The sequence below is a fragment of the Perissodus microlepis genome, chromosome 23, assembly GCF_051167445.1.
Source record: "Perissodus microlepis isolate ML-2025 ecotype Zambia chromosome 23, ASM5116744v1, whole genome shotgun sequence".
Classification (NCBI taxonomy): domain Eukaryota; kingdom Metazoa; phylum Chordata; class Actinopteri; order Cichliformes; family Cichlidae; genus Perissodus; species Perissodus microlepis.
This window is the reverse complement of record NC_140482.1, coordinates 11,456,077-11,477,553: the sequence shown is the minus strand read 5'-3', so window position 1 is coordinate 11,477,553 and position 21,477 is coordinate 11,456,077. Positions and strand designations below refer to the sequence as shown.

Here is a 21,477-nt window from a genome sequence, read left to right as displayed (position 1 = left end):
GTTTAATATATTTTCAGGCGAGAATGTAGCTGTGTAAACCTCAAATATCTGCTCAGTTTATCAAGACACCACATATTTTCAAAAGCGCTCCGACGTTTTCGGAGACGTCTGTTACCCTCTAGCTCGATAGCTAGCCGGAGGCAAGGCTCACTAGAGCCGTGAGAACACCGGACTCCCGGCAAATCGTTTTCAAACCCACCGCCATCTTTCGCTACTCAGGTTAAACATATATGAGTCACTTAGATAACTTCAAAATGTTATTGTTTGGCTTTTTTTTAGTATTTTATTTGTTCCTGAGTAAATTGGTTTGGCTGAGATTAAAGTTATAGTTTTTACACAGATGAATAAACGTCAAGCAGACAGCTGATTATCAGAAGTGTGAGATGCTGGAGAATTTACTCCGGTGTCCCGTTATATTTTAGATAGCAAGGAGTTTATTAAACTTCACCGAAACAATCTGCAGATTTCATTAAAATTTAATAAACTATCATCTTGCCTTTATTTTTAGTTAGCACAAACCTTAAACACTTACAGCTGTAAGCTAATGATAGTTATATAAGAGCAGATGCTGCTGGTGCAATAAGCTGTACGTTTTACGTACAATGGATGATGATCTGATTAGTCGACTAATCGCAAAAATAATCGGTGACTAGTCGACTATCAAAATAATCGTTTGTGGCAGCCCTACTGAGCATTCAATTATCTTTAGTCAAGAAGTTAACTAATGCTATTAAAAAGTATCATTAGCAAACCAACTTTAGTAACCTAAATTTGGCTAAGAGGAAACCAAACTTGATAATATATTCATTATATCAATAAAATTAATAAAGAAAACACTTCAAATTCTTACCATTTGTCTGACAAGAAAGTTTTATATAAAGAAGGGTATTTTTCTTCTTTTTTTATCCACATTGCAAAGCTATGACAACACGATTGCTTAGTTGCAATGTGATCCTGGAACGAGGTTAACACACCAAAACAGGCATGTTAGATACGCTGTTCTTCACCAGAAGCAACATATGTTTTGGGTTATGGTCATGTTGGAAAATAAAGTGATGACCCAAACATAGTTTTGCTGCTGACTGCTTGAGGTTTTCTTTAAAAATCTTCACATATCCTTTCTCCTTCATGATTCCTTCCACCTTGACAAGATTCCCAGTTCCAGACACACTGAAGGATCCCAACATCATAATACTCTCACCACCGTGTTTCACTGTGGGGATTGCGGTGTTATTGGGTTATACAGCACGAAACTACTAAGTGCCTGCTGGACACGTGGTGATTGGTTGATCAAATGAACGCTGGTATTTTCTAGAGAGAAGAGCGGAAACTTGTCAATGTGGACATCGCACTCCTAGGCTCCACTCAACAAGAACTTACGAGAGGCAGCGAAGACCGGATTATGAATAAGCGCCAAGAAGACAGGTACTTCGTGTGGGTTATGCTTACATTTGAGTACCAGTCATGATCAGACAGCAACAAGTTGACGAAGTTGAGAATTTCTGCTACCTAGGCAGCATTATCTCAAACGACGGTGTCTCTGATCGAGATGTCTGCTCCAGGATTGGCATGGTGTCTGGAGTTACAGCACATCTGGAACTCAACTTTACTGAACACGCCGATCAAGATTCATCTGTTCAACTCCATTGTTATCCCAATCACCCCTCTACGTTAGCGAGACATGGCAATCAACAAATGCAACAATCCGTCAGCTGAACGTGCTCCAACAACGTGGCCTCCGGCGAATTCTGGGACCGGATAATGAACAAAGAGGTGCTACAAAGAGCAGGCATGCTTCCCCTAGCCGATATTGTTGCTCAACGTTGATTTCGGTTTGCAGCAAAATTCCTTTGCCTACTCCTTCACCGGCCAGCCAAAGTCGCCATGACATGGTTTCCACATAGAGGGAAACGCAAAAGAGGAGGTCCTAAGACCACCTGGTGCCGGACCATAATAGATGATCTGGAGCGTGCCAGCGTTAACTTGGATGAAGCCGACTTGGACATCAATAGCTGGCCGATGCGCTGCATGGTGTAGGAGAAACTAAAGACTAAAGAAAAGACCACTCTCCAATCTTTCTTTAAACATAATCAATGTTTCTATGACCAAAGAGCTCTAGTTTCATTTCATCTGACTAATAGACGTACTTCCACGATACATGCTTGCATAACTGACTTGGAGTTTCAGCTCCATCAAACACTGCCGAGTTACAGAAATGTGTCCAGATTATTATAGAACATTTTGAGAATTACCATTCAGTGCATTTATTTTATTTCTGTCAGTATCATTACATTCATATAATCATTTGCTCTAAGTACATGATGTTCACTTTGTGATGCTTAAGATTAGTGGACAGACAGACAGACCAGTAACAGCATAGGCACACACACCTTCTTGGTACCACAAAATAGGAGGCTTTTGTCAAACTAAGCAGTAAGAGATAAGCGCCTCATTCTCACTGTCCTGAGCACATACTGACCGTGTGCAGTGTCCCTGCTCTAATATACAGTTGAAGAGTAAGCCTGAAGCCTTTAACAGCAGCTTTGACTCATTCCAGCTTGTTTAACAGGCTTTGTGAGTCTAATGGAGAGCCACTAACTTAAGTGTGATCTCCTCCTCTGTTTGTGTCGATCATCCTCTATGTAACCATGGATACAATAAGGCATCAGTAACACGCTTCACGCTGTTGTTCCACATGGCTGGTGTGCAAACTCCGCCAGTATCTACAGCATGTAACACACACCTAAGGAGACTCCTTTACCAAAGCAGCAGAGAAAGGTTTACATCAACCTTAAAGTCAGGCTGTCGTCTCCTAAAATTTCCTGCAGCTACACGCTGCACACTGTTTCTCCTGGGACAAAAAGCATTTACGGTATGATCACAGTAATAGGATTACATAAATACAGTGAGGTACAGCACAGTTAAAACACATTCTTACTGTCAAGAATTCAAAGATAATACATTGTTATTAAAGTACAGTATGTATTATTTGAAGGTACCTGAAAATAGAATACTTTGACATTTTGAAAAATACAGCTGTTTACTTTCTTGCTAAGAATTGACTAAGAAAACATTTATATATGCAAGCTAAATGCTAAATGAATACAAAGTTGGGAGTTAATGAGCTTTGTTTAACTTAACACTGGAAGAAAAAGGAAACTGTGAGCTAGCTTTGTTTAGAGGACAATAAAAATGACATTAGTTTATTAGACACTCTAAAGGTCAGTAATTAGCTATGCTAAGCTAATTCTAGCTTTTAAGTGTGTACGCTTGATAGTGCTGATAAGTCTTCACACTAGCTCAGCAAGAAAGCAAACAAGCCTATTTTTCAAAAAAAAGATTCTAATGTAATCACATTACAGACTTGTATAGGTTTAAACAATTGATTTAACAGGTTAAAGATTTAAACAAGTAGTTAGATAATAGGTAAGCTAGGAAATTACCTTTTTTTAAATCTCCATGACGATGACATTTTATGACTTCCTTTGTACACTTAATGACAAGTTTTGACAACTAAATATATATATAATGAAGACATGGTTTGAAGAGCAGTAGAGTAGAATAGTTTGGGGTTTTTCCGTAGCTGCAGCGGCAGAGACCACCCTCACTAACTTCTGATGCACACCTCACTTTGTTTTATAAGCAGGGTGAAATATGACAAAAAACCCACAGTTCATAAAAGACCTTCAAGGGTTACTTCTAGTATGTTTTTCGGGGTAAAAAAAATCAAAGCAAGCTGGGTGACCAAAACCCTGAGAATCCAGCACTGACCCAATGATACAGCTCCAAGAAATAGTCGCAGAACTGAACCGATAACCCAAGTAAATACAACTGCCATGGCTGAGCTAACGTGTAGTAAATATAAAAAGCTATTCCATTCAATACAGCAATAAATCTGTCCACTGAGCACAAAACTGAGTTCTGATAATTCACCCATAGATACCAAGTGTTAGTTTTTCAAAAATATATTCTCATATGCCTTCTTACATACAGTTAACTTCAAAAATATGCACAGATCCATTATAAACACAATAAATGTACGATAGACTGGTTTCAAGTTTCATTTTGCTTTTGTAACATAAATCAGTTTTGTTCCTCCTAAACAAGATCTGGATTAATAAAGTGCTTCAAGTTTTTAAGTGAGTCTTTAAACCTATAAAAATGCCTATGTTGATCCAGTGTAGTCCCAGAAAGAGCAAATTATGTTTTTAAAACTATGTCACTAAGTTGGGGATTCACCTGGCGAATAGTCTTTGAAAGTGTCCTGAGGTGCATCCAAAAACTGTCCAGTTTGTCTTAACCCTCTTTCGGTTTGAGTTGCTTGACCTTGGCTGGTGACCGGCTCCTTCTCTGGCCATTGCTACCACCTGTGGATATGCTGTCAGCCGTTTTGGACACTTCAGTGGAGTCCACAGGATTTTGTGGGGACTCAGCGTCGATGTCCTCCAATGAGCCAGGCTGGGACTCCACTGAGGTTCTGGTGAACTGATGCAGAAGAGCACCATCCTCTCTTTTGCTTCCATTTGCCTTATCCTCTTCCTCTTCCTCTGGCTTGAACTCTTTAACAGCATCTTCCTCCTCATCTTTGTCTTCTCCACTCTCTTCCTTCTCCGACGATCCCGATTTGTCAGCAGTGGTGTCGCTTGAACGTTTGCTTTCTATGTCCGAGTCTTCCGCGTCTGCCTCCTCTCCCTCGGTCATGCAGGCAGCTGGAATCGCGTCTTGCCCCTGTAGGGTTAAATGAGATAACAATAAATGATTTCTGAGCAGTTTTAATTAGATGAATTGGGCATTAGAGTGCTGTAATTACATCTACAAGATGCTTACATAGTACCACCAAATTAATGTGTGAGATTAAAATGAGTTAATCAGTGCAGGGAGGTGCCAGTAAATAATATCACCAAACTGATCCTTAACCGGTTTCAGCTTCCGATGGAGGCAAAAATACACAGTTTAAAAGTATTTTTAACATGTTGAAGCTTTTTCTGTAACTGGCAAAAGCAGCATACGTCCATCAGCGGAAGCTTCATGTTGGTGCCAAACAAAACAGATTTGTTCAGGCTCTCTAATTGGATGGCGAGATTATCTTTTCCCACAGGCTTAGAATTAGTGGTGAGGATGCAGTAGGTCAGATTCCTCTTTAAGGAACAGCGCAGTTTGTTGTTCAGGGACTCAGTGGTGTTTTAAAATAGAGTGCAAGACAGAAACTGTTATTAATTGGGTTTAAATTTTAAAGAACATTTAATGTGGGGGTGTAATAATTTTATTAGCATCACCTATAGCATAAATATACTCCTAACTTGTGAAAATGTACATTGGATAGATGCAATTAAAAAGTGTGCTGTGATATATGTCATATATATATATATGAATAAATACTAAAACCTGAGTGTTTGCCTCACTACATCATGTAAGGCAAGCAGAGGTGGGCGGATCCATCTAATTACTGATATCTAAGCTTCGATGCCAATGCTGGTATTGGCATTAGATTGACACTAGCACAATATGATCGATACTTCCAAGTTCAGTATGTAGCCCTGAAACAGGCACATTTACATTCCAAGTCTCTAAAAAAAACCTAGTTTCAAAATACATGAGAGGTGTGTTTTCTTTAAAAGGTTAAAATTATCAGTACTGGGAACACTGACCCTGTATTCACTTGTATTGGATTGATACAATAATTTGCGGTACTGCACGGCACTAAAGGGGAGTCAAAATTAAGCTGGAGAGTCAGTCTGATCATGTTTGTTGGCCTATCTGACATCTTTAATCAATGCGGTTAAACTTCCATGAGTGCAGTGCTGTTTTACTAACATGAAAGTGACTGTCCTTTAAAAGAAAAAAAAGAAAACAATGCTATCCTTTGTGTTATACATAATAATTACAGAATAAACTTCAGTAAAAACATGGTTCACATTTACCTGTGGCGAGGTTCTTTCCTCTTCAGATGCCTCCCCTTCCTGTTCCTCACTCGATTCACCCTCTCCTGTGCCGTCTTCCTCGTCATCTTCACCCTCTGCTGACGCACTGTCCCTCTCTACAACCTCCTTTGACAACGTCGACTTTTCATTTTCTGTCGTTTCTGCGGCACTATCCTCCCCCTCTTCCACACTTTCACCCTCGGTGGGTTTTTCTTTATCGTCTACTCTCTCATCACTCTCTTCATTTTCTGGGGTTTCTCCTTTGCCCACTGACGCCTCTTTTACTGTGTCTTGGTCGCTTGTCTCCTCTTCTTCGCCAGTTCCTGTGTCTCCCTCATTTTCCTCTGTTTCATCTTCTCCCATCTCTTCTTCATCCTCTCCTGTTTGCTCCTCTCCCTCCTCCTCTTGGTCACTCTCCTCCTCGTTTCTGGTACACTTACACTGACGTTCTTCATCCTCCTCTCCAGTTTCTGATGTCTCATCTTCTCTCACTTCTTCACCACTTGTTCCTTCTTCTTCCTCCTCCTCCTCTTTGCTTGCACCACTTTCCTCATTTTCCTCCTGTTCATCTTCTGTCTCCTCTTCTTCCCTTACTTTACCGTCATCGTTTTCTTTTTCAGCCTCTTCATCTTCCTCTGCAATCGTCTCCTCTAAAACAACAACAGCTCTGATGTCCTCTTTGGTTTCCTCGTCTTCCTCTTCCTCCTGGACTACGTCTAAATTCCTCCCATCGTCGTCTACAGCCGCCTGGCTTTCGTCTTCCACTGCCGCAGGCTGCGGCACGGTTGCAGGGGCTGGGCTTTTCTTCAGCTGAAGTATCTTAAGTAGGTCAAAGTCCTTCATCACCGGTGCTTCAGCTGCTAGCGGGTTGATTTTGAAAGGCCGTGCAGCCATTTTCTTGCGAACACAAGCTTCGCATGGACAGTATTCGTCGTCACTTCGCTGGTCGCTGAACTCCCCCGTCATCTCTCCGTCGCTGAGGGAATCGCCGGTCTTCACCGACTGTTTCTTCATAATCTAAAAAGACAAACAAACAAACAAAAATTAAATCCAACAATTTATGTCATTCAAGCAGTATCCTCTGCTATGAAGACAGTTTGTGGTAGATTTACCTTCAACATCTGACGTCTCTTCTCTGTTGTAGTGGACTCTCTGGAGAGATGTGTTCCTTGTGGCGGCCGAGGTGACCTACCACCTCTCCCCGCTCGACCCTGAAGCTTCCTCATTTCACGTTCAATACTGCCCTGGATGCGTCGGCTCACCTCATCCCTCAGCTCGCAGATCATGGTGTCCAGGATGTGACTGTCATCCAGATCCCATCGAACTTTGAACTCTGCCATTGCATTAATGTAGTGGACCATAAACTGTTTTTCAAGCTTCTTCAGAAGGTGAAGTACCCACACTGGGTCAGGGTCTTGGGATGGTCTTTTGGCCAAAGATGCTCGAAGAACAGTTGGGGGTGTGCCTGTACTAGAGTCTTCCAATGTCTCGTGCTCATTATCGGTGGGAGATTTGGAACTGTCTTTGGCAGAGGTCTTGTCTGATGACTCTGAGGGTTTGGAGCTTTCGCTTTTTTGAGGAGCTTCTTCACTTTGCACTGGTTCCTCTGCTGTGTCTGCCTTAGCTTGGTCTGTGAATGTTTCCTTGTGTTCTGTCTCAATTTCTGTATCTCCTGCCATTGCATTTCCCTCTTCCGCCTCTTCTACAATGTTCTCTGCTACCTCGTGTGCTTGTAGAGATTCTCTCTCTTTTGGAGGTGTCTCATCTCCTCCTTGATTGCCATTTTCCTTCCCTGAACCTGCAGAGCCACTGCTCATATCCACCCCAGATGAGGACCTTGGTGGTGTCACCTGCTCTGGGCTACTGTTCTTGTTCTCCTTTGTCTCCTTGGCTTGGATGTTCCCAGGCTCAGTGAGCCAGAGGGAATGAAGGATAGCCATTATGTCCTCATACTGCTGGCTGCGACCCTTCTGTACATCACAGCCAGGGCCCAATGAAGGCTCAATGAGCTGGAGCTGGGCCAAACAGTCCAAAAGACCCCTGGCTGATGTGCTTAGTCGGCGTCCATAAACCGGAGACACCTAAGATCAAAAAGAAAACATTCAGAGAATGTAGAATATGTTCAATGCAGGAATTATAGTCAAATTCAAATAATTACAACTGGTTAAAAAGGAATTTCAAAATCCTGAAATTAACTGAGCAGAGTTTTAGGATTTCTAGATTTAAGATCTAAGATCTGCAGGGACACAGGTTGCCTGTTTAGGATTGAAGGTAGTTTATGTTAACATCCACCTCTTTTCATGTCATTTTCACATATTTGGCATATCTAACCCAAAACGTATAACTTCTAAATTTGAAAATTTGCATGTTAATTATGTAGGGTCAAATGGATCATGAACATGGTACATTTCCTAGCAAGTCAAGTACTTTTGGTTGCTCACTTGCTCACAAGTGATTGCCACAAACTTGGCAGTTTTATTCCAGATGCCTCTGGTGATGCAACTTTTTATCTATAGCTCTGTATAGCAGAATAATTTTCTGTCACAAAAAAGTAACTGGCTTACCTCGGGCATACTCCTACATCGACCCAGAGAAGAACTTAGAAGAACTTTCATCACAGCTGCAGAAGACTGCCAGCTTCTAGGCAGAGCCTCACTTTGTAATAGTAGAGCACTAGGGCGACCAGAAGTCCCCTCTGCATCTCCTGAAGTTGGATCTGAGCCCTTCTCCTCCTGTGCTATCTCACATTTAGCTTCATCTTCTTTCTCTTCATCCTCTTCAGGGTCACCTTTTTCCTCCAATTCTAACTTCTCACCTTCAGGACTCTCCTGTGCTAACTCTCCTCCAGGCATCTCTTTCATTTCCTTTGGCGTCAGCTCTTCCTCATTAAACTCATCGTCAAGTGCCAGCATGCTGCTGTTAGCAGGAATACTTCTCAGCCAGTCACTAACAACCTCACTGGGGGACGTGTTGGGCAAACAGGCAGGTGTCAGTTCCTCTCTTTTATCCATCTGATTGCTGCTTCTTTGACACATTCCACTTTTCTTGCTCTTGGACTTGTCACTGGACTTACTGGCTTTAGATTGTCGGCTGCTTGGGCGTGCTGCAGCCATTGTTTCCTTTAGCAAGTCAGCAGCAGACAGAGATTGAGACAAAGTGCTTTCACTGCATGTCTCTACTTTGCTGTGTAAGGGACAGGGGCTTGAGGACTTGATAGGGGTTCCTTTCTTCAGAGAGCTGGCCATTTTGACACTACCACAATCGCTCCCTGTGCTAAATCTGGACTTACATTCGACCTGATCTTTTTCTTTACTCTGATCTGAAGCTAAATCTGCCGACTCAGCCCTGAGGCAACAGGGACTTTGGGAGGAGATTACTTTACTGTATGCAGTGTCTTCTTCCTGTTTGGCCTCACTAGCTGCTCTAGGGTTTTTTTGATTTTCCGTGCCATTATTTTCTGAGTTTCCAGGAACTGTTTTTGCTGTTGTGTTTGCAGAGGATTTTATCTGGACTTTCGCACCTGCTAATGACATTGCAGATGAGTTCCTGCTGTTGCTACCATTTGTCACTGGAGCAGACTTCATATTTTCTGCTTCACTGCCATTTCCAACTTTGGTCGAGCTAGCATTAGCATGTTTTTCTTTAGACTCACAGTTGCAAGAAGACTTGTTAGACCTGCTGCTTCTGACTGAAATTGTACTTGCTGCTTTTTCTGTCTTTTGCAATCCATTTTCTTCACCTGATGGAGTTTCAATAGTTGGGATATCCACTGCTGAACCACTCTTCCTGCCAGTACTGTTGGATTTTTGAGAAATGGTGGACCCCGTTATCTCCACATCCTCCTTCATGGTGGAAACCTCTGGGCTTTTTGGGAGACCGGGAGTTGAGGTCTTTGCCTGGCCCTCGTCATTGCTCTCAGCACTTCTGTGAACACAGACGCTAGACTTCCCACTGTCTGAGGCAGATGTTTCTTCAGGTAACCCAAGAGAGACCGATTCTGTTGAGTTCTGACTCAAAGGATGGTCTGTGCCTCCTGATGACACGGCGCTGCCTGCTCGCTCAGAAACATTCTCACTTTTCACCTCGAGCTTCACCTCTTTATCCTTGTTCTCCTTTTCTGTCTTTGCCTCATCAAATTCTGAAGCGGCTCCACAGCAGCATCTGGATTTGCCAGATTTAGCAGAGCTCACGGAGTGAACTGACAAGACACTGGGCCCTCTTGTGTCTTCAGCATCAGAGCCATTCAACAACTGCTGCACAGGAGACTTACAACTTTTGGTGGATGCGGCTGAAGCGTCGGGAGAACGCATCCGCGGCGAACGTGTTCGCTTAGGTGAGAGGGTTTGGACATTAGATTTAATTTTTGGTGCACTCTCATTTATTATCTTTTTGTTTCCATCCGCTGTTTCAATAATAGAAATATCAGTTTTTCCATTACAATTTGACTTTTGAGATACTGTAGATGAAACATTTGATCTTCCTGATGCAGCACTTGGTGCTCTCTCATTCGTCACATTTTCCTCGTCATCAACTGTAGGCGTTTTAATGGTGACAACATTTGCACTTGAATTTGATTTATGAGAAATGTTGGACCTTACTGAAGATTTTGACTTGGCAGACATGACACTTTCCACTCTCTCCTGATTTTCTTTAGCTTCACTTGGAACTGGAGATGCAGTTGTGTGATTTGACTTCTGGGACTTGGAGGACTTGGCACTAGGGGCTCTGTCCACCGGGTCATCTCCCTCTATCTTTGTACTGTGAGACTTTGCAGAGGAAGCTGATTTATGGGATAAAATACTAGCAGTTCGCTTCTCAGCTTTTTCTGTTTTGTGTACTATTTCAGAGTCTGATTCTGTGTTTTGATTACTGTCAGATTCATGAGATTTGGAGGACTCTGCACTGGGTGCCCTCTCGTTATTTACCAGTTTAAGATTGTTCTTTTTTTCTTCAGCTTCATCTGCTGTCTTTGAGCTTGAACATGTCACCATTTCATTGCCATCACATTTAGACCTGAACGACTTTGTAGACTTAGCAGACTTGTCCGATTTAACTGACGTGCCAGACATTTGACTTGGTGCCCTTTCTTCTCCCTCTCCCCCAGGCTCTGAGGCTTTAGTGGACTTATGGGATTTAATAGACTTTGCAGACAGGTTGGACTTTGATGACATTGCACTTGTTGGTCTTTCCTCTACCTCTGTTTCTGTTCCTTTCCCAGTTACCTTTATGGTAGCTTCAACTCCTGTCGCTTTTGCACAGTTACTGCAAGTCGACCTCTGAGATATGCTGGACTTTACAGAAATATTTGAGTTTTTTGATCTAGCACTATCAGGTCTTTCAGCCTTTTCAGCCTTTGCAGAAACATTCGACTTCACAGAGAGGCTACTGGGAGCTCTGTTGTTTGTGTCATGCTCTTCTACAGCTGGATTGTCACTTTGGGATGTGCCTTTAGCTCCTGACTGACAGGTGGAGTTACGAGACTTGACTGATGCATCAGTCTGAGCTGAAACACAAGATTTGGCTGACAAGGAGCTGACTGCTCTTTCTACAGTGTTCTCGCCCACTGCTGTCTCCCTTGAACTGATGTCAGGAGCTTCACTTGTGTGTTCAGACTTGCTGGACTTTGCAGACTGATTTGACACTACGCTGAAGCTTCTCTCGTCCTCTTTTTTTGCATGAATATCAGTGCTGCCCTTACAGCCAGAGTTGTGTGATCTATTGGACCTGTAGCTTGTAGCTGAAGTAGCACTGGGAGCCCTTTCTTTCTCTTTTTGTGTTGCCTGAGGACTGGATGTTCTAGACATGGCACTGGATACTTTGCCCTCCAAGATATTTGGTGTGGCAGAGAGGCGTCCATTATTGGTGAGGTTGGTTTTGTTGGATTGGGTAGAAACATCTGAGGCAGCATCATCACTGCTGGGGAGGGGAGAGGCTTGGTTGGAACGATTGGTTCTCTGTGATTCCCTGCCACCGGAAACAGAATCGACCTTGCGTTTGCAGCCCCCGCAATTCGGGCACACGCTGGATGTCGCTGACTTTTGAGAGCTTGCTGAGAGTCCTGTGTGACCTGACAAGTCACTTACAGCCCTCTTTATCCCTTCATCATCATCACAGGCCCCTCCTTCCTCTGATTCTGACATCCTGGTTACGCTTATTTTAGATGTGTTGCAAGGGACTTGATCTACCTCATCTGGGCCAGCTGAGCAAGCGGCAGCTCCTCCACAGAGACAGGAAGAGGCTGCCGACACTGCCCTGCTTCCTAGCTCTTCCTGCTCCTTGTGTTTGGTAGAGTGGAAAGAATTGGCTGAGACGTCATTTGTTGGCTTTTTGTGCAGTTGAGTTTCAGGGGTTGGGGACGGTTCATTGCTATGGCAACACCGTGAGATGCTTGGTGGCAGATCATCGTCCTCATCATCTTCATCCTCTTTCAACGACTGAAGGATATGTGAGGAGCTGCTGACTGCTGATGGCGGGCGATCTTCTTCGTCTTCAGCTGACTTTCTGCTGAGTGGTTGAAGGTTACTGTCCGCGACAACCACTTCACTTCGACTGCAACACCGGCTCACCTTGTGTACCTCAATGTGGGTGTCCCCATCCTGCTCTACCTCTAATCTGTGCTCAACCTGCTCGGTTACACACATTTCCTCCTGGACCACTTTGCTCTGCTCTGAACCTGAGCCACCCCCGCAGCTGGAGAGCCGTGCTCTGCAGCGCACCACCCTTCTTGAATTGCACGATGAGGAAGAGCTAGAAGAGTGCGTATGTCTCATCATACTGTGGGTGTGGCTGGGTGCATGTGTGGGTGGAACAGGAGCTGATTTATGGCAGTGTGCAGGGTTTTCCCATAAGTCGTAATGCTGTTCATGCCTCTGATGGCAACACGGGCAGCGGTTCCCTTCCAACTTGCACTGCAGCGGCTGGCTGGAATAGTCCACACCGTACTGATCAAAGGATGTTGAATCAGGGTCAGAACAACTTTCTGACTGGCCCTGCTGGAGATAATGAGGCTGAGCCTGACTTAGAGGGCAACATTCATTGCTCAGAGATGGAGATTTTTTAATTTGAGTGGACCACTGGAGGGTCTCGTCATTCTGGAGGTGAAAACGCACCCTCATCTCCACCGAGAGGCTGCCATCTTTATTTACCAGAACACGCTTTTCAATGTCATCATTCATAATGGCTGGCTTTCCCTGGGGGCATGCGGTGACACCATTGCCATATGACTTTTCAGAGGATAAAGAGAAACGTGCCGAGCGGTTTGAGGAATCAGAACGAGGGTGAATGATGCTCTTTTTGGTTTCCAGACCAAAGTTAACTGAAGGAAAAGAGAAAAGTGCAATATTTAACAAAATGTATTGCCTCTTTTCTTGTACCTTTTAAAACTTGTCTGTTGTTAACTTGCCCAGTTGTCTAAAAAACTCACCATTTTTCTTGCTTTCATGTCCTTCGCTGTACTCGCTGGCTCTGGATTGAGCTCCATGAGGTGGGGACCTTATTCCTTGAGTAGCAGGGGATCGTGCCCCATTTCCAGGAGTCCGGGGACCCAGACCAGGGAGTTTCTCTTCTGAACTTTTCCTAATAAAGTTTATCAGCAAGGGGCTGAAGGCTTCCCGGCCAACACACACCAGAACACCTGGACAAGTCATCAGGCTTTGAACGCTGTCAATCTGGAAACAATTCACCAGAGTCAACAGTTTTCACTAAAATGAGCAACCTTTGCAAAGTTTTACTATGCAAATTCAAATAGATATAACTTTTTACCCTGCGTCCCTCTACAGTGTAGATCTTGCGGACATGAAACTGCATCACTTCGGACACCTCATCTAAAAAAGCTCTCAGGCTCCTGGCTGTCCTTCTGCTCAGGACCACGCTCCTCCTCATCCCCGGTTCGCTGTTCTTCACCAGCAAGATCCGTCGCTGTCTGTAAGGCATATGCAAATGGCCAGGTGGTGTTGCGGATGACGTTTCAGGCCTCTGGGGCCTCCGGTTGTGATGGTACCAGATGCCTGAGTGTTTGTTGACCAGCTCCATGTTTACTGGCTTCGCCTGGCGTCGGTCAGAGCAGAGGTAGCAGCCACCATCCTGGAGCTGCTCCAGGTGTTTGATGGTGTGAGTGCCACGAGGGGTGGTCACAGTCCGCACACCAAATGGCAGCGGCACCTGTGGACAAATTGTACATAAATATCAAATGTGACTGTTAATCTGTCTCTATCTCGTATCCATGTATTGCTCTCCCTACATTGTATAAAGCACTGCTGATCAGGACAAGCGCCGTTTTAGCCACTTAACATCCACCCTAGATGACCCATCTAGGGTTCGTTAAATATCCACCCCATTTTGTAGGATTTTCAATTGTTTCGAACATGTAATGACAAAATACTTGGGATTTAATTTGAAATAAACAGTTCCTGAAAAATTGCTTATTTATCATGTGGCTAAAGCAAAACCCAACCATAACCTTTGATTAGCGTGGATGTTAAGAGGTGAAAAGACCTGCATCAGTAAAGTCAAAGCCACATACTGTCATGAAACGCTGTGCGGCAGGCAGGAGTTGGACCCAAAATGCAGGACTCACAGACTCAGGGGATGAACTCAAAATCACAGCTTTATTTGCTGGCAGGAGAAAGTCATACAAAGCAAACTAAACTGGAAACTCACAAACTAAACTCACAGAGAGACACAGGGAGATCCACACAGCATGAGGGACGACGCGACACTGACTCCGAGAAACACAGGGTTTAACTACACTGGGAAATAACGAGGGGAATGAGACACAGAAGGAGGGCACAGCTGGGAGAAATCAGGACCGATGAGACAAGCAAAGCAGGACACATTCCCATAAGACACGGACCTTCAAAGTAAAACAGGAAGGATCACACACAAGTACAATAATACAAAAATCACAAAGAACTAAAAACGCTGGGTCAGGAGACCCAGGACCGTGACACATACAGCATGCCGCACCTTATGTCTTAGTGGGCCAGATGAGTGAAACTATTTGATAAATGTATAAAATGAAAGAAAATGTTGTGGTAGTTCATTGCTCAGACTGTCCTGTAATTATAAAGCATAACATTTTTGTTAATTGACAGAAAATGTCTGTTCTTGTGTTTTTGTTTTGTTTTTTACACTGTGATATTACTTTTGTGTCATATGGATGGCCATGAGAGAGGTCTTTATCAGTAGGAAATGCTTAAATACAGTTAAAAGTCTAAAATTTATACATTTATATCCTACTTCACATTGTGCAAAGCTGTCCAAGGGTCATATTGGAGTCTTTTACTCTTCAGTTCTGGTCCCCAGGCCTAATGTTTGACACCCCTGACCTATATGCATGCATCTAAGCATTCAGCTTCAAAAGAAGTCTCTACTATAGTTCATCTAACCTTTTGAGAAAGGTCGTCCAGCAGGGCGTCAAAGCATTTGAAGCTGCGCTTGTGGATGGCCATCCTGACGCCCCCAAACTGGCTGTCACCACTTTTGTAGAATGTGATCCGTTTGGCTGGGGTGGTTGAGCTCACGTGAGCGGGGCGCAAGTTGGAAGGGGGCGGGGCAGGGATGGGGAAGACATGTTTAAATGGGGGCCGGGGGTTCCACAGCCCTGTCTGGACTGAATGCATGCTGTGGTCTCACATACACCTGGGAAACACACAAAGATAAGAACATGTTTATTTTTTCTGCAGGTTTCTGTTTATTTTTCTGGTCCCGTGCATGCTAATCACACTCACAAGAAGAACAAGTCTTAATCAGGATGATTAATGGAGGATTTAGGACAGGACATCCGCTGAAAGGACTAGCTGACATTGGTGGGAAAAACCTTCTGTATCGTTTACAACTAAATTCCAATAATAAGCTGTCACTTTTCCACCTGCTGAGGTGAATGTGTTGTTTCTGTAATGATTTTCTAGAAAAAGACATTTACCTGGATTCCCTCAAAATATTCTGTGCAGTCCCCCCCCCCCCTTGATCATTGATGATCATTGATCAGTTTCAATTTGTTTTTTGAATAAGAACTGCAAATCCTACAAAAGTTCAACAAAAACAAGCCACATACTTTAATGTGAATTAACAAGATAAACTGTAGACAAATGCTATATTTACATGGATGTTAAAGGCGGAGCTTTGCACAGGGAGCTATTTTTATTAGTGTGGCCTAGGACACGTATAGAAATCCTGTTTGGAACAGACGTAAAAAGTTTCTGCCCTGCTCCTGGAAAGGCAGCATCAATCAGCTTACATAACATATGCTGAGTATTAGTGTTACAACACATGGATGACCATAGATGAACACAACAAATAACTACTTGTTAGTTTTGAGTTTTGATGGGTTTCAGGTCTGTATCGACACACACCAGAGTGTATATAATTGTTATAAAAACCACAAGCTAATATCACGTGTATGTTGAGAGATCTGCTGTGGTGACCCTTAAATTCTTCAGCATCAAGACAAATATCACTTTTTCTACTCGGTACATGTGGTCACAATGTGCCTCTTGATTGTTTCCTGTTATGTCTTCTGATAGGCTTAGCAGGCTTTTAAGTCTCACGAGGCCAAATCAGTGTTGACACTGCTTCTTAATGCCTCTTTAGCTCAGTCTTTCCTAATAACATTACATCAAACATATCATTTAAAATTCTATGAAAGGCACAGTTAACCCAACATTTAGGCACATGTTAAACAGGTTTTCAGTGTAGAACAACACAAATAAAACTGACTGTAACGTTTATTTTACACTTGAAACTGACTCAGTCAATCTCATATAACTTATTCTGGCTTTTTTCTGAAATGGACAACAAAGTTGCTTTTGATGTGCAACATTAAAAGCAACCACTGAAGCTGTGGGAAAGTGATTATGCTGTGGGACTAAAGGAAGGTCTTAGGCTTACAGCTATGCTGACGTCCATGTGCACTAAGCAAGTTTTTCCAGCAAAGAGGCAAGTTAATCCAAGCAAATGTTAGCTTAGAGCTTTCAGACACTTAAACACATTCAGTTAGTGTTTCATTATCACCCTCTGCTTCTTTCTCACTGCCATTCAAGATTTAATGGAATCAATATATCAGATTTTAGAAGTGGAATAAAGGAATATTTTCACTTTCTGTTAATCTCATCTAGTTTCTTCAGTGCTATTTTTAGACATAATGAATTACAAATACTTCTTAAAAACTATTTTTTAGAAGCACACCAACAGTCCCAGTTTATATATGACAAACAAAGCTTAAAGTTCTCACATTTAAGCAGAATAAATGACTCATCTGTTAAATGAAAAGCTGTGGACGGACTGCTCGATGGACTGATCATTTCATATCTAACACACAGATTTTTCTTTCCAATACAAAACTCTGACTCACATATATTAGCCTTTAACACATTACACTGAAGCAAACCATTAACAGATAACAGCATTGTAGGTTTAACCCTTTTCAACATGAAGCTCTATTATTTTCCCATGAAAGCATTATTACAACAGATTTTATGTTTTTGCTTGTTTAGAATCTTTTTCAAATGATTTGAAGATGCTTACCGTTGTCGTAAAAGAACAGGAGAATGACTGCTGCCACTAATTAACAACCACTTTTTCCATGCCATATGTATTAGTTGCACTACTCACATATTCAGGAAGCATGGTCCAAAGAGGTATGGAAAAACTGAAGAGAAATTTGTGGATATCTAGTCAGACCAGGAGACTGGTTTGCAGTATTTGTGCAAGTGTGTATGGTGACGATCCCCGAGTCATACGTGTACATATACAGCAGAGTCCCTGATTCCACTCTCCAGCTCTCAGGGTAAAATGGCAGATGGACAAGAGGAGGGAGGGAGGGAGTGGGGGTGGAGAGAGGAGAACGGAGGAGATAGGAGAAGACAGGAGGGGTGAGGCTAAGGATAGAATGAAAAGCCTGCTTAAGAACCTCTGTGTGTGTGTGGGAGAAGGAGGGGTTGCTATGGTGAGCCCAAGACGTTAATAAGGCAAGTGATGCTCTTATGCATGCCGCACCTGAGCAGCCGAAGACGCATATGCTATTTTGTAGTTGTGAGGTTAAATTATTGAGATTGAATAGAAATATTAATAGGCAAGTGGCAAATACATCAAAGATGTTTAGATTGTTAGTGAAATTATAATTTGAATCATGTCAACATGAAAGTTACAGGACGCCGAAGGACAAAGTTAGGTAGATAAAGTCTTAAAAAAAAGTCTCAAGTCTGACTTAGATAAAGTCAGATAAAGGCAGTCGGTTATCACATTCTGATTGCAGAGTTGGTGCAGAGGCCACAGGTTTTAGCACATATAACGCCCTCTATCTGTGTCTTCCTCACACACAAGGATCTAGTTGGAGGATTGTAATTACACACAGCCTGTCTAACAGCAGGGTTCCTCCTGTCTAGAAACCCCTGAAACCACCAACTGCTGCCCTGGAAAAAAAAACCCTCTAATACTACAGACAGAGTAGCAGTAAATCTGTAATGAGCCAATCACGACCAGCTGATTGTCTCAGTCTGGCAAAGCACCATTTCACAAAGCCAGAAGGGGAAAGAGCAGCAGCAAGACCCAGCACAAAACCAGCACCAGAGACAACAGTTGTGGCACTGATTAGGCTGGACACAGCATGAAAGGAGGAGCTGAAGGTCAAGGTGGGTTGCACAGCAGCTTGCAGAAAGAAAGAAAAAAGTATTTGTCTAGTAGGTATTCTAAATGATAAATATGAATGTTGTGTATTGCTTTCCCAGTGTGGGTAAGGGGATGGCATATTATTTATATCCACAGTTCTTATTCCATTATCTTTTCTTTTAGTGGGATTAACGGTCTATATCTGTACCTAAAGAACACGTCCAAACTTAACAAGCTCTTTAGCTGCTATATTGGCTCCGATAATTTCAACAGACTGTTGCCAGCTTTTTCATATTTTAATTTTCTTTTAAGTTTTTTATTATCTGGAAAAGAACTGCCCACTGTGGTCGGGAGATGGTACTGACACGAACGATGAGGGTGAACAAAACAGTGAGCGAAAAGAGGCTCACACAAACATGCATATAAAGCGTGTTCGAGACAGAGTGTTAATTATTTGCGGATTCATAAGTGACGCTGGTCACATTACACATGGTCATTTTAGCTGCCGTTAGCATAGGAATATGATTGGAGCAAATTCAAATATCGCACTGGTGGAAAAGACTTTCACCAAAGAGACTTGATGTTCCAGGTTATGGTTGCCTAGGTAATCCTCTAATGTATTTACTATTAGATCACCAAGCTTAATCACCCCCATAGAACCTTATAGCATTGGTGTATGTATAAATGTACACACATATTGTTTTCTTCTTGTCATAGGTGGGTATTTGGGTGTTAAACACTATATGTATACTTATGATTCCAGCATATAGCAGGACAAGGATTATAGTTATTACTTAAAGTATTGTTATAAATACTATTAGCATTTATTTTATCCCATCCTTTAGTTGATCAGTGAGGCAACATGGTTAAGCGTCCTCACACAGTGGGTCTTTGCACCAACATGTTCTCATCCCAAAGTGTAACAGCTGGAATGTGCGTTACTGCCGGGAGTCTATTGGATTGCATCCACAATCCGGCGCGTATCACAGGAAAGTTACCTTTCGTGTTCCTATGGGACGCCTTGGGACGTGACAAATCGGCGGTATGTTGCACATTGGGAATGAGAATGGTCTCCTTTGCACACTGTCCCTACTAAACTCCTGTTCCGATGATTGTTTTTCTGTTAGTGTTGCTGTTGTAAGTCTGCGATTTCCTTGTTCTGGATATGTCCTATTTAGCTGCTGACCTGATTTGTTTATAATAATAATTTTAAGAAAATATGCATGTGGTCAAGCTAACGTCATCAACAACAACCTCAATCTCTTATTCTTTTCAAAACACGCTTCCCCAGCTGACAGTGTGGAGCGTAAGATGTGTATACATGAGCCAACAGGTGCCATGTAAACCCCACGATACCCTTTGAATGGCAGCCACATCACCTTTATACACAAGCAGAAAAGAAATGAAGCAAGAGACAACCCCCCCCCCCCCAAACAAACAAACAAACAAACAAACAAACGGGAAATACAAAGGGAATAAATACATGTAAAAATAAATTAAATGGAAAACTAAATAAATTAAGGAAATAATAAAAAAAAATACATCTGAAAACATCAATTTAAATTTCTGTATACATTTTTAAAAATATATATTTTATGTTAGGTGCCATTAACGGTAAATAACTGTTTAAAATTAATCATCATTTATATATTTTGGCTGTTCTGGGCCTCCATAGTTTTGAAAAATTCACCAGTATTGCTGTTTTTTGCTGAGGCTTAGCTGCAGATCTTGTAAATACATTACAAGCAGAAAAAGCTTTTATTTTATTTTTTTCTATTTTATTTCATTTTTTAAGTTGACAAATTAAATTATTACTCAACAGGTTGGTTTGTTACAGATGTTTAATCAGAGCAGTGTTTGGTACCGCTGTTCAGGGGCATGCTGTGTTGTGGAGTTAAAAATAATAATAAAATAATAAGTAAGAGCAGAAGAAGAAAAAAAGAATCAAACACGTCTTTTTACACTTTTAAAAACACCAGGGACGTTTATTATTTCCATCTACAGGCTCAAAATGTCCTTGAAATATGTCTTGGTTTTATAGAAGTGTCTTATTGCATAAGTAAAACTTATGTAACTCCTCATTTCATCAATCTGTATCTGCTTCACAGCCTTAATGAGAGACAGAGGAGAGGTAGGCGGCCCTCAGGGGGATTCTGGGTAGACAGGAAGTCAAGGATGAGTAGTTCCAGTGCTGACAGGAACCTGAGGCATCACAGTGAGGCGTCAGGATGCTGCTCTCTAAGAAAGTTTTGGTACTAATGTGTATTCCTAGAGGATAAATCAAGCAGTTCATCACCTGTGCGCTTTGCCTGATGATGTTACACATGGGTATAGGCTTCAGTCCTGCAGGAGTACTTTCCTTTGTGATATGTACACAGTGAATCACTGAATTCGAACATGTTCACCTTAAAACTGACTGAAAACGGAGAGAAGTTCTGCTCTTGCTCTTGTGTGATCACTTCAGTCAGCAGAAAAAATGAAAATGAAAACAGAGCAGAGATTATTCCGCATGCGGTGGCCTACTTTTGGAAGTGCGCTCACTCCTTTGCTCAATCCCTTTTGTCTCTTATCCTATAAGCAGGTGTGTGATGACCTTATTCCCACAACTGGACCACATACACAAACACAAGCCTTCTGGATATATGAGCACTTGCTCATTGGGGTTTGCATTCTCACTAAAATAAATTAAATTAAATTGAAAACACCCAAACACAGAACCTTACCACAGATGTTCAGCTTTGTCTAAGTTCAGAGAAGCAGGTGTTTGTAAAGCAACAGGTGAGAAAGAGAGGTTCTTCTTACCTGTGAGGAAACATGCTGGAAGGAACCAGTGAAGGTCAGTGTCCGAGTGTAGATCCCGATAAAGAAGCAGTTTGATAACAGAGTGATAATAAAGTCAGGTGTGGTCAGCGGCAGACAGCGCCGCGAGCTCGCTATCTGAGATTTGAGA

The 21,477-nt window shown here is 42.4% G+C and overlaps 1 protein-coding gene across 2 annotated transcripts; it reads right to left on the bottom strand.

The window, feature by feature from the left end:
• Positions 1-1,769: 1,769 nt before the first annotated feature.
• On the bottom strand, positions 1,770-21,470 carry rp1l1a (rp1 like 1a). 2 transcript variants are annotated; one of them, XM_084921055.1, is made up of 8 exons: positions 21,330-21,470; positions 15,308-15,560; positions 13,683-14,081; positions 13,345-13,588; positions 8,486-13,236; positions 7,034-8,002; positions 5,922-6,938; positions 1,770-4,728 (listed from the first exon to the last, which is right to left on the bottom strand). In XM_084921055.1, the coding sequence occupies exons 2-8, from the start codon at positions 15,539-15,541 to the stop codon at positions 4,297-4,299; spliced, it is 8,046 nt and encodes a 2,681-aa protein (XP_084777181.1). In that variant the 5' UTR covers positions 15,542-15,560; positions 21,330-21,470; the 3' UTR covers positions 1,770-4,296. The 2 variants fall into 2 exon arrangements, with proteins under 2 accessions (XP_084777181.1, XP_084777182.1); XM_084921056.1 differs by lacking the exon at positions 21,330-21,470 and having other exon boundaries at positions 1,771-4,728; positions 14,443-15,400.
• Between the last annotated feature and the right edge of the window lie 7 nt (positions 21,471-21,477).